Source organism: Bemisia tabaci, chromosome 3 (assembly GCF_918797505.1).
Source record: "Bemisia tabaci chromosome 3, PGI_BMITA_v3".
Taxonomy (NCBI): Eukaryota; Metazoa; Arthropoda; class Insecta; order Hemiptera; family Aleyrodidae; genus Bemisia; species Bemisia tabaci.
In genome coordinates, this window is record NC_092795.1 from 34,235,456 (window position 1) to 34,254,303 (window position 18,848).

At 35.4% G+C, this 18,848-nt stretch overlaps 1 protein-coding gene across 2 annotated transcripts; it reads right to left on the reverse strand.

Annotated features, from left to right (window-relative positions):
• Positions 1 to 8,175: 8,175 nt before the first annotated feature.
• On the reverse strand, positions 8,176 to 16,996 carry LOC109043839 (uncharacterized). Of its 2 annotated transcripts, none has more exons than XM_072298229.1 (6): positions 16,740 to 16,996; positions 15,268 to 15,543; positions 13,229 to 13,445; positions 11,930 to 12,196; positions 10,644 to 10,839; positions 8,176 to 9,410 (listed from the first exon to the last, which is right to left on the reverse strand). In XM_072298229.1, the coding sequence occupies exons 1-6, from the start codon at positions 16,748 to 16,750 to the stop codon at positions 9,313 to 9,315; spliced, it is 1,065 nt and encodes a 354-aa protein (XP_072154330.1). In that variant the 5' UTR covers positions 16,751 to 16,996; the 3' UTR covers positions 8,176 to 9,312. The 2 variants fall into 2 exon arrangements, with proteins under 2 accessions (XP_072154330.1, XP_072154331.1); XM_072298230.1 differs by having other exon boundaries at positions 8,176 to 9,243; positions 16,740 to 16,993.
• Between the last annotated feature and the right edge of the window lie 1,852 nt (positions 16,997 to 18,848).

Below are 18,848 nucleotides of genomic sequence, written 5' to 3' on the forward strand. Positions count from 1 at the left end.
ATTGCCGAGTTTCTGAGCTGGCTATGGCTGGCTCCTTGGTTTGTCCGTGTCCTTCGGTTTGATTTTGATTTGTGCAACTTCCTTAATGGATAATCTTACTTATCAAAATACTCTTTGACTGTGCGTGGAGTGTAATTTTGTCTTGAGTCTTGACAGCATTAGCACCATGTGAATCAAAATTTCAATCAACTCCATTTTTGCCGCAGGGTAGGGATCCTTTAGCTATCCTACCGCTATCAGAGTGCTGTCGAGAAACTAATCACAACTGTCGGTATGTTCTGTTGAGCAGTTATGTAAATATAAAACGGTTGTATTTGTTAGTCAATTTCTTTTGTATGTGAACAATAACTGAATGTCCAGAATTCCAAACATCTGACTGTATCTCAAGTATATGTCGGAAATATTTATCAAGGTCAGTGTTTGTGAATCCTTGGCAGCAGTTAATGAATTTCCCCTAAGTAACAACTTCGCTCAACAAAGTTTGGTAAGTAAGTACAGCTCAGATCCACCATCGTACACATATAATTACATATTAGTTTAAAATCAGTGCGAGTAATGTTTTGAGGGTAAAGTGTTCTCTATTCTCCAACATTTATTAGCAGGGGTGCGAATAGCGCGGAGGCTGAGAGGTACTTGTTATTTTTCTAGATTTTTCAGATTTGCAATTTTTGTGGAATACTTACTGTGACTTTGGCACACATTCTAAAATTAACAAGAAATTCCACAAAAGTTTGATCAGCGCGTTGTGCTGACCTTCTTGCGAGAACCTAGCCCGAAGCTGAAAATTGCAGAGGCATGAAACAATGTTCACTTTGGTTTGTGAGATTTTCTTATAAACTTGGCATCCTCATATTTGTCCGACTTTTACCAAAATAATCTTGAAATTATCTCTCCCATCACCACATAGCAACAAAATTAGCATAAACATTCTTGATAAGAGGTGGCATAGTATCCAGAGACCCCTGAGAGTTTTGTATTAAATACTAATGATGCTCCTCTGGCAGAATTAAAAATTGACCATTCTAAACTACATACTCATATCAACAGCTCTTGCTGACAACAACCTGCTACCTTCATCAACTTAATCTAAAGTTTAGAATAATAGATAAGCCGCCAACTAATGTACTATCATTTCCATGCAAACAGTCAACCTTGTATTTATTAAGGAATGATAAATACAGTTTTTACTATGCCTTAGAGTTCTTACCATAATTCTTACCATTTGGAGTCAGGAAATAAAAATAATTGCTTCATTGTTTGCATTTTTATTGGCCAACTAAGTTCACAGTGGAACTTTCGTCTACTTGGTGTTAATGAAGGTAAATATTTATTCTTCTCTTATTTGGATGAGAATTACCTAGGTACATCAAATAGGTATGACATACTGTGACACTGGGTGCCGCTACTAGGTACTCTACTTATATTTCAACGATACTGGAAAAATTCATAACTCAGGTAAGGGCGTTATCTTGCAAGCTACAGAGCTAGTAATTAGTCATATTTCGATCCTTTGAGATTCTTTCATCATTCAGAAATAAAAAACTAAATTCAGCTGGAACAGGCACATTTCTAGGTAGGAATGTGACGGATCATTTATATCTAATTTATATCTCATCGTCATCTCACTTATCAAACAATGCTTCTCGTCCTCATCTTGTTCTAATCTTGTTGAGAGCAGGCGAAGATTTGAAATGCGCGCTACAGATTCGGATTCGGTAGTCGCCTGGCAAAAGTGGTACCCGCCTGACGTCACAAAACTTCAAGATGGCAACAAAAATCAAACTGGGACAATAATCAAAGAAAAGGACTGTGGTGGTTACAAAGGAATACCTAAATGATCATTCATTTTTTCGAACCCTTATAATTTAAAAAAATTAATTTGAAGTGAAGTACGTATTTGGAGACTTTACACTTTACTGGGAGAACATCCAATGCCCAGCATGAGCATTGGAAACGTCATTCGTGAACTCAAAATGACCGACTTGTTTTTTTTTATGATTAACTAGCAACTAGCCCATTTTTCTATGATTTTCTTCCCTCATCCTGAAAATGTGACTTAAAATTGCAAGGAAACACTTTGATTAGTTATCCTTGAAGAAATAAATAATGGGTAGAAGACATAAAATTACCTTCACCGACTTAATTTCTTATCATTTGATTGATAGCTGTGTTGTGATTTAGAAATTGTACTTCTTCAAAGAACTTTGAAGAGCCTTAACTCCGTTAAAAAGACAAAAAGAAAAATCCCATGTGGCAAAAAAGGCCAACTGCAGCCTACGAAATTAATATTTAAATCTTCGGATATCAACTCAGGAAACCCTGCATGGCCACCATTGTCAAAATTGAGGAGTTTAGACAAGCATTCATCCCACGTGGGATGAGTGCAGTTTTTGAAAAAATTGAAATATTAATAATTTAAACTGAAACTAGTCTGAAAACATATTCTGAGAAAAATTTCTCTCTAAAATCCAATTTTCAGAACGTCAAAAAAGTGAGTTTGAACTTTATCTTTACGCCATACCAAAGGCTCCACGTAATTTTGAAACGTTAAAAACGCATTTCTTGAAATAGAAAAATACTACATCTACTTATTTTTTCTGCCCTCCAAGCACCTCAATTGTGCTTAATCGGTCAATTTATTGACTAAGTCTTGGTAAATTTTCTTCTTGCATCGCACATACATGCTAAAGTACCTACTGATTCAAGAATTCAATTTTTTCCTTCTCCTCTTGACATCTTCTCCTTATTCTCAATTTTCCTTGACTACTTGAGAATTTCTTGGATAATTAGTGCTTTCTGAGAGCTAATGCCATTAATCATTATCATCCCTGTTAATTCGCTGACTTCCAGAAGTTTCATTTTTTGTCATAGTTGGTCTAATCTAGAGACCTCTCGTCCTAATCTTCATGGTTTGTTGGCTATTAGCACATAATAATCTGTAGATGAACAAGCTGCCTTCAGTATTTTGAATTGAGATCTAGTATTGCTGCAGAGGCTCTCATCAAAGTGCGGAGAGCTTGCCAGAGGTTAGGCAGAGTAGCAACCACGGAGAGACCGCCTAGTTCCACAATACTGCAGCTGAAGATGCGATGAGTTTGATTAATTAAAGAAGACAAAAGGTCTATGTTCTTACTATTTATATTGAGATTCTGCAATTTGTTTTGCGAGTACAAGAATTAGATACAAGATTTATAACAATTACATGATTAAAGAATTAAATACACAAGGGATGCGCACTTTTGGGATACAAATGATACAGAGGGTATTGTTGATTAAGAAACATACAAAAATGATGATTGACACATGAATTAATGTCTTCCCAAAAGTAAGGAAAGAAATATTGGATTCAGATGAAAGAATAAAGCGTAGAAACTCTCAAATTCTTTGGTCTTTTAAATTCTAACACCCAATGCAGTTGGGTTTTGTATCTAGTACCAGGGATATTGGACACTCATTTGGCATAGGTTTAAAAACTTAAAAAGGCTTAGTCAAAGTGTTCTGAAATTTTCAGGAAGAAACAGTTGCACAAAGAACATATTTTAATGCGTTTAACTTCCATCATAAAATAGTTTAAATGAACTCTGCATGAATGGCTCGAGTGACAAGTGGCAATTTCAGTTAATTTAGACTATTTTATGATTTTTAATACTTCACTTAATGAAGACTTTTTCATGTTCGAGACTAATGTATCTATGGCTTTTTAAAATTGTTGAAAATTTGTAAACTGGTGTGGTGGTAAAGACGAAAGCCAGTAAAAACAGTTTACCGGGTGCCAACCTAACCTTGTATGTTTCTTACAATGTGTATAGAAGAGAGGGTTCATTACAAAATGACTTAGTCCATAATTTACTAATGCGGTACAGTAAATATTACTTTTGGAAAATACATTCATTTGTGTTCTGCGACAAGAATAGCAACAGCATTGGGTAAAACAGTGACACCTGGGTACACTTATAAAGCCGAGAAAAACAAGGAGGCATTTTATAACAGGAAAAAATGTTTTTTTCAGTGCAAAATAGTTTCAACAGCGCTAATAATAAAAGTAGAGGTTCATATTTTCACTGATGTTTTACTGTCCTTCAATGCTAACTTATCACTGGTAAATCTATAGGACTAAACATTTTCAATAATTGGTTTTTGTTGTTGAAAAAAAAAAGGAAATTACCGGAGAGGATTATTTAGCGCTTCTACTGAACCAACAAGACTGGAAACTGGAAGTTGAAATCTTGATTGAGTAAAATGTTGAGTAGGATAGTGCTTTCCTTAGGAATAACTGCCTGCATTTCTTATGGATGAAGTTAGATAATGAAAAGTAAAATAAAAAAAGAACAAAGAACAAAACATGAACAATATTTATGAATGAAATACAAAATTACCTCTCTGAGGAGTGAATGCACCTCTTCTGAATAAAAAATGAACAAAAAGTCAACTACAGATAAAGGGGGCATAAATAACAGTTCAAACCACGAGGTAAAAAAAAAAAAAATACATGTAATTAAGGTGGAAAACAAAAAAAAGCAAGAGAAATCCTCCTGGAATATTGCACTCAATTGTGATTTTAGAGTAAATTACTCCTGACCTGACACACACTGTTCAGACTGACAACTGCAGATGTTTTTTGAGGTCACAAGTCGGAGTGATTGATATTACTGCTAGAGATTCTACTACTCGACCAATTGGAAATCAGAGCTATTGCTGATTTGTTCAATTCACCCTAACCATGAGAAAACCTTCTACCTTTGGTTGATTCAAGGGGCAACTGCAATAAACCAAGTTCTAAAATTGCAGCTGGTGGATTTCATGCAATGAGAGGAAACCCTTCTTGCAAACTGATGGCAAATTGGATGCCAATAACTCTCTCTGAACCATCAGAACAATCTAAACTGCTTGTGTCAAAAGAGCTGAAGAGTTTGGTCACAGTATCATTGAGACAAATGGGTAAACTATCGGAAAAGAAGTAGATCTATACAAGGCATCTAACGGAGATTGGCTTCTTGTAGGTGTATATTGATGGTCGAAATGCAAAATTCCAGTCTTCATTTTTTTTTGGAAAACTGTTCGACTTTATTTTTTTAAAAATTTCTCTGGTAGCATAATTATTCTGTATGAATTTGATGCTATAGAGTTGGTTTCTTTCTCTTTGAAAATATAAATTAGGAGCAGAAATTTCGAGACACCGCAATAGCGATACGTAATCTCCACCAGATGACCTTGAAACAAAGGCTAGAGGTAGATTTCTGAAAAAACAAAGTGGCCTTCAAACTAAAGTTTATGAAAAACTAATAACGCTTATGATTTCATGATGAACTAATTAAAATGAATAGGCATGATCATTTGTCTCTTTTAATAAATCAGGGCTTTAGAAAAATGAACAGCGTTTGACTTTGATCCTTGAAAATTACTCGAAATGTTTCTGGAAGAGCAGATTTGGGTGAAAATGATCTTATTAGATGATTTAAGCAAACCAAACACTTTCACTCTTATCTCAAAAATTCCGAACAAAAAAATTGCGGGTTGTCAGAATTTAGAAGTCTCTTAGACTAGAAAAAATGTTTGCAATGATTGTTTTAAAAGCTGCATGACAAAGAAAAAAATTACAAAGATAGAATTACAAAAATTACCCCCAAAAAAATATTTAAAGGTAAATAATTAATATGAACTATTGATACATTCTCATGATTCCTCCTTTTTCACTGTCTTCAATTGCAGATATCACGGATAGATTAACTAACTTGATACATAAAACTAAAATACAAAAGATTTAAAAATGATTTCATAAAAAATTGCTGGAAGAACATCCAGAGTCGAAACTTTATTTCACTCATCGGAACACTTAGTGAACACGTTGTTTCACAGCTTCATCATAATTACTCCAAAGATTTTAGTATTATGCCTAATAAATCATGATTACATTGGTGTTACAACATAATATTTAAGAATCTTCTAGTGATGAACCATGAGCAAATAGACCTTAACTTAGCAAAGCTACAAGTCAAGTTTTCAAAATTTTATCTTTTGGAAAAATATTAAAATCTACCGCGAAAAAAAAAATTAAAAAAAGTACTGGCAACACCCCTTAGTTGGGAAACATTCTTCCTGGCAATGCAGATGTCCCGTTAAACGTAAGTTATCCTGGAGACATCGCAAAAAGCGAGGAAATGGTCAAATTGGAGAAAATTACAGAAAACAACACTGGTCTTGTCCCAGCTCCGCACCATCAGTATAAAAATACTCTCCTCTGTTGGTGCCAGCCATATTTATACATGTCAGCACAGAAATTCTGTACATGGCCTTCTTTGCGCCACCAAAAATTTCAGATTTGAAACAAAGAGAGCCATCTGAAGTCGCCCTATACAACGATTCAAATTCATCAGCATTGTAAATGTAAGCAGCACAATGCCTCTCTAAAATGCTAGGAAGTGTCTCTGTTTTCCATTGATCAGCCCTAGCCATGTCTGCGCTAATTTTTTCACCATGAAATTTTTTTTGCCTTATTTTCTTCCTTTCTTACTTTTCCTATACAAATATACAATTCGGGCCACTTCTTAGTGTTTAACCTCTCACCTATGCAAATGCCAACCATGTGTTCCAATTAACCAGTGTCCCAATCAAGCAGAGTTGACTGTACGAAAAATCGATATAGTGTGATTCATCTAAGATAACAAGTATTTTTAGGAAAGAAGATTTTCCATTTTGAATTCTTGATGGCAAGATAAGTCTTCTTCCATTAGATGCTTATCAAAGTTACGGCTAAGTGATCCGATGAGAACAGTTATTCCCAGAAATAAATATTTACATCCTCAGGATACAATTTTACATCATACATATACATAAGGACTCATTCGTGCATACATTAGCACATAAAACAGGCTACATGAGCAATGATAATGTTAATTCATCAGTCTGGTAATTTTTGTTTAATTTTAAAACTAATATTCTGGTGAAAGGTAATTGTAAAAAATTATGAAGAAAGGAAAATGAAAAAAAACCAGTGTATTTTTTCCCCTTACACAATTCACATGGTAAGGCGGAGAAACCACTACCATATTGAATATTCCTCTCACACTTAAAGTAAGGTATTTGTCAACTGTCAAAGTTTCAAACATTTAAAATCATGAAATCTACAATAAAAAATGTTGGATGGATGCTTCATTCCGCTATCAAGAATAATTTCTTTTAAGAAGTTGCAGATGAGGAATTGCAACTCTGTAAAATCACTTAAAAAATTATTCTTCACTACTTCTCATAATACTTTTCATATTGTTACAATAAAACACATTGCACAACAAACACATAAGTTTGCAAAATTGAATACATTCTGATCTGCTAAGGGTGTAAAATTATTGAAGCACCTTCCTATCAAGCTCTGCCTGGAGAAATTTCTACATAAGGGAACATCATTGGCAAAGTTATGAATTTTAAAGAAATAAATAAAAAATTAACCAGAAGGGAAAGATGGGCCACTGAAATAAAAAATATATGAGAAAAATGACCTATGTACAAAAATTTTGAGTTACTTTCCTGAGAATACTTCCCTACCTACAAATTAGAAATGGTGTAAAAAAATAGTTAAAAAGAATTTGTAACAGTTTGTACTACATGATACTGCATACAAATATTGTACCGATTTGAATCTTTATTCACAACTAAAGTCTCCTACAGAGTAGATGATACACACAAACGAGAATGTGTTTTCTATTCATCAAAATGACTATCGTCCTAAAATAAGACTTTTTTTCTGTGCTACTGATGATTCACCTGAGATTTTTGCAACTGTAAAGAAGTTTTCTAAGTTATAAGAGTGAAAATCAATGAATGGTTTAAACAATAACCTGGACCATTGTAATACATTTTGAAAAATAAAACATGAAAATTTTTAATTAGAGTAAAGTAAGAAAAGTAAATATTGCAATTTGTATTTAAGAGCTACACGCACAATATCAAGAAATGCAGTGCTTGCTATGTTTCAAAAGTGTTTTATCTGACATTCCTTACGATCTCTTAAGGTTTGTCAAACTGTCTAAGTGCCAATCTCAAGAAAATTGAATCTGAAAAGTGCACTTTTTGGCAATTTAACACCTGCTATCATGGTGAGAAATGACACTTTTGCTGAGTTGAGGATGCAAAGCCTCTGGTTTTGAACTGAGTCTTATCTCCCAGGCCAGCACAAAATGCACTTCTAGGCCCACTCCTATTTCACTTACATTTTCCAACTTGATTACGCCTGTGGAAGTGCTGAAGAACGTTCTTTTCAGAAACAATATTCTCAAAACTGGCATCGAGAAATTTCGATTTTATAAGCTTATTTTATTCAAAAGATCATAGGGAGCGCCATATAAAAAAATCTCCAAGAACCTGAGTCGAATTTCTTGGTATTGTGTGTGTAGTCCTTTCAAAAGTAATAAAAAAAAGTAAAAAAGTTTAAGCCTCATCAATGATAAATTAAAAAATGCATGATAAGGCAAATAACTTAATTCTTTTCCTGTTTTAGTGTCCTAAAAAATTATTTGGAACGTATACAAGATGTTTATATTTCTTAAACTTTGACTGGAAGACAGCAATTAACTTACCGCAACCTATAATAGTGAGGTTGGGTTTTGAACCATTAATGTGATTTGTCTTGAGATATGATTGTGCTGATTGTGGTCAAACTGGCATAAAATATGTAGCATTGATCTGATAAAATTTGAAGATAACTTTGATTTTGAAAAAAAAAATAAAAAACATTGCCCCTGTTCATAAGTTTGGAGAAACATTGACACAAAAATAAAATAAGTCAAAAAAAGAAATAAATGCAGGATTTGATTAGGAAAAGAGTATTGCACTGTTAGATCAAATAGAATACTATCTTTGTGGATAGATCTTGTGAATATTTTTTTAAAATTTTATTGAGAGCCAAAGGGTTGTGACTTTACCCTTCAAGCTGTCTGGCTTAAAGTTTCAAGATTTTGCATCAAATTGCTACAATACATTGAACTGTTGTTCCACAACAATGAAACTCCAGGGCAGAAAATCTTACTTGTAGAGAAGCTAGTTAAAAGATAATAAAAAATTTGGTGATGCGCCCTTTATATTTTCTTTGATTCACAGTCAGCGCTGTTGGGTATGTGAGGTAAAGATATGGACACACAAATACACGTCTCTTGATTACCACACAGTACAAGAATTTCTGTTGGCTTAGATTAGTAAATACAGTCTTCTTTAACATTCCTTAAGAATTTGATTAAAAATCAGTCTCAGAATCTGCAATAGGAAACAAATTTTAGAGAAACTTAACCTTCAGAAAAAAAGGTTACACCTGAGATCAATTTATCAGTAGATATTGCCTTTAATTAGATTTAAGGCTAGATTAGATGCTCGCTCATTCATACTGTTAGGAGTTGCGGATAGCTGAATAATTGTCCGTGGCTCTGAAAAATCATAGTGACTAATTAAGTTTTAATTAAAATTAAATCAATAAAATGAGTGATATGACTTCTACTTGTAGACCTTCGGACATGGAAACTCAATAGAGATAAAAAAACCCACTATCAAAAAAAATCATGGGGTCACGTGAATCCATCGAGCAACTAGGATTCCGGACAGAAAAAAATCTATTCCAAGTAATTACGATTCTTCATCTTCTGAAAAACACATTACGCGGAAAAAGCTTGGAAAATAAGCGGAAAAACGTTGTGTTAATAACTACTCCCTGAAGTTTGAGCAACTACGGCAAAATTTGCAATGATCAACAAGTGATATGAAATTCGTATGAAAGAGTAAATTACATAAAATATATGATTACCATTCAGAAGGGTTATGTTTTGAATGACATGAGAGATGAAGAATTCTTGGCGAAAAAATGTTCATTAGGGTAGGTATGAAAAGACTTTCATCTAAGGAATAGGAAATTTCTGGTTAGATTTTTAAAAATCTTGAGAAAATTTTAAATATTTTGTGGAGGCATCCTTCAAAAGGTGAAAAAGTATAGGTTCAACTTCGTTCAGCTCAATTGAATTGTTAATGTTTACCATTTTCAAAGTAAAAGAATTATTGAACATTAAAATCAATAATGAAGTTAGGAATATACTTGGGATTATAGGACACCCACTCAACCCTGGGTTCCTTTTTATCCTGCGTTAAAAACTCTCTTTAAAATTTGTGTAATGTTTACACTACGCGTATTAAGTTACATAACGTATATTTTAAATCGGTCAAATAGATAAAGGTTACTGTGAATGAAGCATGAAAAAATGAAAAAAAGGATGCTCTAACAAACACCATATCAAACCCTGTCACATTGCATAACGATAGCAGAGCCCTTGCCCTTCTCCTGGAAGTTCCATAATTTATGGACGCCCTTTGACACAAAAAACTTTTGCATCTCCTCACGGTGCAAGCGTTTTTGTGTGTTAAATTTCACTATTGATATGCAACTTGGTAACAAAAATTGGTCTTGAAGGTAAAAATAATTTTGACATCATAGGAAATTGGAGAACTATCAACATCTTCAAAAATTCTCCATAAATTATGTCATTAGGCCAACACATTAATGTTTTAAAGATGAAGCTTGACTCCCAATTTCAGGATTGATGACCAATATTTCCCTTTCCTTGATGGTTGATTTGTGTTAAACTGGTCAAAAGTGTATTAGGTAGACAGACCTGTCATCTCCCGCTGTTTGAAATGTGCTCGGAGATGGAACATAAATTGCGTACGATCAGCATATGACTGATGGCAAACAATACAGTAGTGGTTTTCTGGTGGTAATTTTTGAGTTTGATGTGAACAAACATGGACAGCCCACTCGTCGCGCGATGATAGTGCTTTTCCGCAAACATCGCAACACCAACTCAAAGGCTAAAACAACAATGAAGAGGTCTGTTACTCAACTGTTGGAGATTAAAGTCACATATAACTATAGATATCGGTTAAAAGATCTGGGAAAAATTGAAGAATATTTAGGTCCTGTCAAGCGCTACTTTTACGACTTTTCAAGAATGATTGAATGTATACAGAACATAAGGCATATTTACAGGTGTTCATTAAACATATTTATTCATTTTGAAAAGTGTACATTAATGTATTAGATAAGCTCGCAAGACGTAGAAAGCAGTGGATGACACCTCTAACAGTTCCGGCAGATACAGGTATGCTCCTCATCCCACTTGATTCCTAAAAACTCTGCAACTTGCATGCAAAGGACTATTCAAAGAGTACCAAGAAATTGAGAGCCAGCCTTTCAATATTATTTTATGTGTTTCTCACATCCTCTTGAGCATGATGAGCTTTTAGAGCCAATCATACTATATGCCAATCTGCCAAAAGCAGGGCTGAAAAGTGAATTTTTTAGCCTTTTTAACAGCGATTTCTGATTGAAATGTGGAACTGTGCAGCTATGTGAACATTACGCCCCTCACTATTATCAAACGGAGGAATTTGATTCTTGTGATGTTTATCCTATCTTGCCAGTCTGCAAGAAAATAAAAGCAAGCCTTGATCAACAATAAGAAGTTGCAACATATCTACCAGATACTGCATGTAAGAAGGTCGTATTCACTTTTCAGCATGCTTCTAGGGATTGGCGCACAGAAAGTTCGATTTCAAAAGCTTATTGTGTTCAGGGGGCTCACAATCAGCAACATCATATCAAAATTTACCCAGCGCTAAATCTCTCCGTATTCCGTGCGCTGTTTATTTGTTCACGCATTCTCTGAGAATAAGGAGATATAATTTCAGAACATTCTCTGAGTTCTTTTCAACTTATCCTTTTGGTCCAGCTCATGCCCTTCTTTGCTGACACTTCAAAAGATTTCAAAAATACCCTGTGCTTATTGATTCCTCAGAACTTAGGCATAATCAAGGACAAAGTAATATTTTTCTACTCGCAAAAAGAGCAAAAAATCAAACTAAAAAATCTGAATTAATGTAGTTACTAGTTCATTCTTACTTGTGTCACTTGTGTTGAGGTGGGTTGTGGATGAGGAGTAGTTGGATTGTAGATGGCGTCTAATTTTTTCTCAGTGACGTTGACCGCTTTGTCTGCTGTCGCAGGGCTCGTACTTGCTAGTCGCTTTCCCAGTGGAGCCAGGTTGCTCGGCGTTATATGTTTCAGCTTGTTCATGTGGATGACAAGTTTGTCCCTTCGTGCAAATGCTTTTTTGCAAACTTCACAGACATACGGCTTCTCACCCGTGTGAATACGCATATGAATCACCTTAACAAAAGTGAGTAGATTATGAGAACCTTCACTCTTTCTTTCAACATCAAAGCTTACTGACAACCAAATCAAGGCTATCACGGATGAGGGGAGTATTTCTTTAAACTTAAAGGTGTTATATTTAGTAACCTTTGCCAGAATTGCAAGGCATTTTTTAAATCAATCGAAGCCCTTGCAAACCATTAGCAGGGTGAAAGTCTCAGATTTAGATAGTCTAACTACCCCAAGTCCTCTGGCTTGTCTCTCTCTGTCTATCGTAATGCTCCTTTTTTCTCTACCTTCCTCTAAAATTTTATACATCTTCTGCTCTTCTCTATCATACAATTCCTTGCCATCTTTTAACATCTCCCATCTTTCTTTGAGATCTCATCTTTCCTGGGTGCTTTCCTCCTTTTAGATGATTCCACGTCTGTTTCACTATTCTGCCATCGCTCATAGCTAAGCAATCAAGCTCCAAAAGCTGCAAACTAGTCATAGAATCCATTTTTCACTTCACAATGTTGACGTACGTCGAGCCATAAAATCGTTTCCAAGACCCCTTACGTCACCTCGAATTGTCAGATGCTCAACAGCTGGAGGGCCTTAATTATTCCGAAGATCCCTTTTTCCTGACATACGAGTCGATCCCAGTCTTGCCCATATTCACCTAACATGACATTTTCTCATGTTGCTCAATTGTCAATTTCCAATGAAACTTAGAGATGAGCTACATACCCTTGTCAACTTTTACAACTTATATGTTCAACAATATATGTACATTTTTCTTTGATGGAAAATGTTAAGGATATCACAATGAAGATTTGGGCACATAAGAGGAAAAACTTCTAGCACAACGTATTATGAGTACTTTCCACTAGTTTTTTTACTTCAATTGAGTCAGCTCAAGAAAAGTATACAAAAACTGAAATTCTCATGCAGCTTGCAAGATGTAATTCACATACGTAGAAATTTTTACAAATAATTTTTAAATTACATTTTAATGAATTTAGGCCCGGAGGTTTTGTTTTGAAATCAAAGAAGAGAACTTACGAGTTTATCTTTCCTTGCAAGGCCTTTCCCACATTCAGTGCAAGTGAAGGACTTATTGTTGTTCTCTCCCTTCGTCTTCAATTTGCTAGGCGGTGGTCCTGAATTGTTCATGATTGGCATCTGATTGTCTGGCACTTTACGCTCTGCCTCAATGTTGTTAAAACCATTCATCTGATCCATAAAAGATGGATTGGGGTGGTTTGTAAAATCAGTGCCCCTGTAGGACATATCCAGAAATGATAAGAGAATGTTACCAGAATGAAAAATTTGATATTTGCATTCAGGTTGCAGCAGATTCTGCAGAATGATAGGTCTGCGAGAGGCTGTTCTTTTATAATATGTGTTGATTAACAGTACACAACTAAGTAGTACTCAATTCCTCAAATCAGGTTTGGATAGTTGAAAATTTAAAGATAGGCAGATTTTGTTTTTGAGACTTGGGATGTACTTCAAGTGAATTCAACAATGTCAACATTTTGGTTCTTAACAACTTCATTTAGATCGGGCTTCATATGTATGATGAGTCGATTTCCTCAACTGCTGAGATGATAAATGAAATATCTTATTTTATCATATCATATTCACCACGAAACTACCAGCAATAAACTGGACATTAGCGGTTTTCGCATGATTTGTGCGATGGTTCTAAAACATTGCAAACGCATATGCTTAAGTGTGCCTCCTGGGTAAGGTTATCAGAAGGTATTTTGAGGCGCTGAATCCGAATATGACCTCCATTTTTTTCTATCACCCTCCAATTATCCGGAAAAGCCGATTTAACCCGGAAAAATGGGCATTATTAGTGTTTTTCCGGCTGTTATCGACTGCAGAATCTAGGTAAAATTTTTCTCAGGTATGAGATACAATTTCACCGATGTCTTTGCATCTGATGAGTTCAGAAATGACCTTAATTTTTCCATTCACCTCTCGGTTTTCCGGAAAAGCAACTTTTTCTCAGGAAGATGAACAAATTCGACGTGTATTTGTTGTGCATGCATTTTATTTTTATAAATTTTCCTGGACCCATGGTAGTATGAAACTGATGTATTTTGAGCTGTTGAATTTGAATATGATCTTGGTTTCTTTCTAACAGCCTCCAGATTTCCGGCAACGCCGATTTTTTCAAGCCTAAACTTGTGTATCGTAAAAGCTTTTCCAGACTCAAAGTGTATTCAAAATACATTTTAAAAATGTCCGACGAAAATGAGAAACATTTTACCTAGACTCTGCAAGGGTTAACAGTCGGAAAAACACCAAAAATGCCAATTTTTCCGCGTAAAATAGGCTTTCCCGCAAAACTGGGGGGGGGGGGGGGGGGATTGAAAAAATGGAGGTCATTTTCGGATTCAGCACTTCAAAATGCATAAGGATCACATTATGTCATCCAGGAGACATTTTTTCATTTTGATCTGTTGCACAATGTTATAAGGCATATAACGAAAGATGGACATTAGCGGTTTTCGCATGATTCAGACCGCGGCCCCTCCTGAAAAGGGACTCAAACCTAAGGCACAAATATTTTCACCACATTAATGAGTGTGTCTAATCTCTGAGGGTATTTTAACCCAAAAATCTCAAACTTGAAAAAAATGGACATTAGCGGTTTTTGCATGAGCCGATTCAATTAAAAGCTAACATTTGGAAAAAAATAAAAATATAAAAATAGTGCAGAAATGAAAAGCAATTTGTTAAAGTAATCACTAAAACTTGAACATTTTAGGTTCTCATTCCTTGATTCAACTATAGGTGATTGAGAATAAAAATTTACCATTGACATGATATTTTGTACGGTTCTGTCAATTCCTCATGTTTCAGCTTCAATTTTATATTAGCAAGAGATTTTTTGAAAATACATGTCTCAGACATGCTCCTAGACTGATTCCTTAAAAACTTGCTACAAATTGGAAATAAAACTGGTATTAGAGCAAAATTTATTTTATATCTTGATGTAAATCAACTTCTAGTGAAGCAGCACCTTAGTTACAAAGCAAATAATTAAATCTGTGTGCTTGGGTATGAATCCTAACTCTAGAGCTTACCATGTTCCTATTGATCGAAGCATGCGTACACCATCATCAAAACCAAGACCATCATCTGGTAGAAGCTGGTATGAACCTTGATCGACCGGATTTTTGGCATATGAATTCTCCATGCCGTTTTGTGAAATTGGAATCTGCGGCACTTTGATTGGAGGAACGTACGGGTTGTCCAATTTAATTTTGTGCTGGTGCATTGCAGCAACCTGCTGAGCAGCCATGTGTTGATGCATCATCGACTGATAAATCGCCCTATCTCCGTCGCTGACTCTGTCCATGCTGCCAAAAAGAAGGAATTTTGACTGTCAGAAAACCAGGCGGTTGAAAGATAAATAGATGTGGTAGTAACTAAAATATATTGAGTCAGTTTTTCTGCCTCAAATGACATCTTTAGCTTTCTCCATGGGAAACGATACATAACGTTAACCTGTGAAAGGAGACATCCTCCTTACAAATGAACACAAAAAAATCCTGGCAGATTACTACCTGGCCCGTTGCCTACGAGAATGGAGAGGCCGTAACTACGATTCTGTGACGTCACACTAGTAGATGAAACTCGGCCGCGGTTTAACACGCGTTCTTATGGGAGAACGCTTGCCGCGCGATGATTTCTCGCCGATATCTCTTTCAGGGTTGATCTGATGCAAAATTTCATAAGAACCGTTTAGAAAGAAGATGAAATTTCACTTTAGAAAACTAACTAGTTCATTTGTGACATTGTCTGAATATCGAGGAAATGAATGCGTAATACCGAAAATCGTTACTCCACTCAGATTCAAACGGGCCGCTCGCGCAACTTCGGCCGATCGAGAGCGACTCTGATTGGTCCACGCAGCGACTGCCTCACTCATCGATGCACTGATGACCCGGAGATGCTTGTTGTTTTCGGTAAATATCTACTAGCTTGACGTCACAGAACTGACTAGTTACGGCCTCTCCATTCTCGTAGGCAACGCCTGGCCATATTCATTGCCTACAATTTGTTTTATTTCAAGTTAAATACATAGTGAGAAAATATTTCAGTTCGTCCTCATTGAGGACAACCCCCCTGAAACAAAAAGAGTAAAACTAACTCAATCTTGGGTGATACGGCCTCCTTGCGGAATTTATTTCAACTTAACAACTTGGTAGGAAAAAATGAAGGGAAACTAATATTAAGTTTCAGCAATCTCAGAATGTCCCTCAGGAAGTTCCTTCGAACTTCTTGAAAAAGTAACGGGTACTTTCTAAGTTGCAGTACTTCCAACTTTCAAACGCATTTTTCTCGGAATAAAAAAACCCCTCACAGGTCTCTTGGCCAAAGAAGGCATCAATTTCTAGCTGAGTATGAAGATCCAATTTTCAAATCTTCAGATCAATCTCCAAAAGAACAGCAAGCAGACGGAGACGAATAATACATATCCTTAGATTAGTCACAGGCATGATCTTAAAATACAAAGACACTAAATTTAAATACGTAAAAAAAGCTTACTCACACTGATTGCATTATGAAAAACAAAGAGCTACAAGAGGGGATTTAAAATTAAAAAATTGCAGACGAGATTTAGAGTGCAGTAACGAAAAAGGCATGGAATTTTCACTGAAAAACTAACACTAATTTGTAAGAAATATGAAATGAAATACCACTTTCGATCTCTCTCCCGGTGAAAAAGTGAAATGAATGGATGCCGCGGAGGGAGGGAAGGAGGAAGGGTGAGAAGGTGAGCCTGAAAAATAAACAAAACCACTGTAATCAATAATCTTCAAGGTCACGACTTACGAGTCACGACGGGACGAACACGGACTGAGATGCTGATGCAGCTAGACAGCAGACCACGAAAGAAAAAGAACACATCACATCCTGCAAGGTATGCAATCCTGCAATACACTAGAGTAAACTCTCCAGCAAACTAACAGAGCGCGTTTTGAGTTTCCTTCCAAATAAGTTTCAAAAAATGCGCACTTCTATCGCACCGTCAAAAATCTGCGATTATGTTTTATATAATTTTTAAAGGTCATTGACTAAAATATCTTCCTGATTTATCTATTCCAACCTATCTATTCATCATCTTAATGTAAATACCGTGTCAGTTTCAATTTATATTAAGAAGTATGTACTGCATCAAAATTATGTCCTTCTGACAAAAAGTTGAATGGCTCATATTCACATGGAAATGAATTTAATATCACAAATTTTTCTTTTGCAACAACTTGACAAGCATAGTTTATGATTCATTAATATTCGTAGTTGAAAAGTACAAATTTAAGTGGATAGGTACATCAGGCGCGTAGCCAGGATTTTGTTTGGGGGGGGGGGGGAGGCTTGTGTGGTCCCTCTACTACCGGGGGGTCTGGAGGTATGGAATACCCCTCAGTGTGGAGGGGGGTCCGGGGGGGGGGTCCAAAAATTTTTGAAATATGTAATCTATTTAGACGCATTTTGAGGCTTCCGTGACACAGATTTTCCATCAATGTCTGCAGAAAAATTATGTTTCCTTTTTGAGCTTTCAGCAAAAAATGCAAGTATGCATTCAAAAAGATCCTGAAAATTTTTGAAATTTTAACTCGATTTGGACGTATTTCGAGACTTCCGTGACACAGATTTTCCATCAGTTTCTGCATAAAAATTACGCTTTTTTTTTTCTTTTAGCATAAAATAAATATGTTTCCTTTTTGAACACTCAGCAAAAAATGCATAGATGCATTCAAAAAGATCCTGACAATTTTTGAAATTTGTAATCTATTTAGACGCATTTTGAGGCTTCCGTGACCCACAGTTTCTGCACTAACGAAAAATTTTACACGGGCTATATAAATATGTACGATTTTAATAAGTACAGCTGATTTTAAAAAATACCACCAGTGGGTATCATCTGGTATCATATCAATGGTGAAACTGCAAGAACGAGAGTCTCAGTTTGCGATGCTGCAGGGATCCTGTCATGATTTATTTTCTGAATAAAAAATTACTGACTCAACGTCATATCTTGAAAACTTCCTGGACTATATATTCATGGGAAGTATATTCTGTGAAAATTTCAAGCAACTGTGTTGGTTTTTTTTCTTTCTATAAAATGAAAAGAGAGCAGATTTTGAAACACCGCAGTCCAGCTAGGTAGTATTGCAGTTTCACCCCAATTTACATTGGTGCAAATTTTTCGAAATTAACATCTTCCATTTTATGACTGAATTAAAAAAGAGCGAATACAATTATACATTTTCCTTTTCAGTAGTTATTGAAAACGACCAACGTTCATTTTAGAATTAAGTACAAGTAATAAAGAGCGAAAGAGCTTTTTTACGTAACATTACTATTTACTACATTCTTCGTAAAAATCAATACAGGTACAAAAATAATTTCCCAAATTGAGCAGGACAAAAATTAAAACATGCAAAAAAAGAACAAAAAAACAGGAGATGAAGAACCTTTTTTGTTATCACTACCATGCACTGGGTAATGCCTCAGTGATCTGAGCTTAGGGGAAGGACAGTGATTTTTCAGTAGAAGTCTATTTACTTACTAAAAACTCTTACTTTTACTCTTTATCTTCACTGAAACAAGGAACTCACATTAACGAGATTTCATTGTTTAAAATACGAGGGTA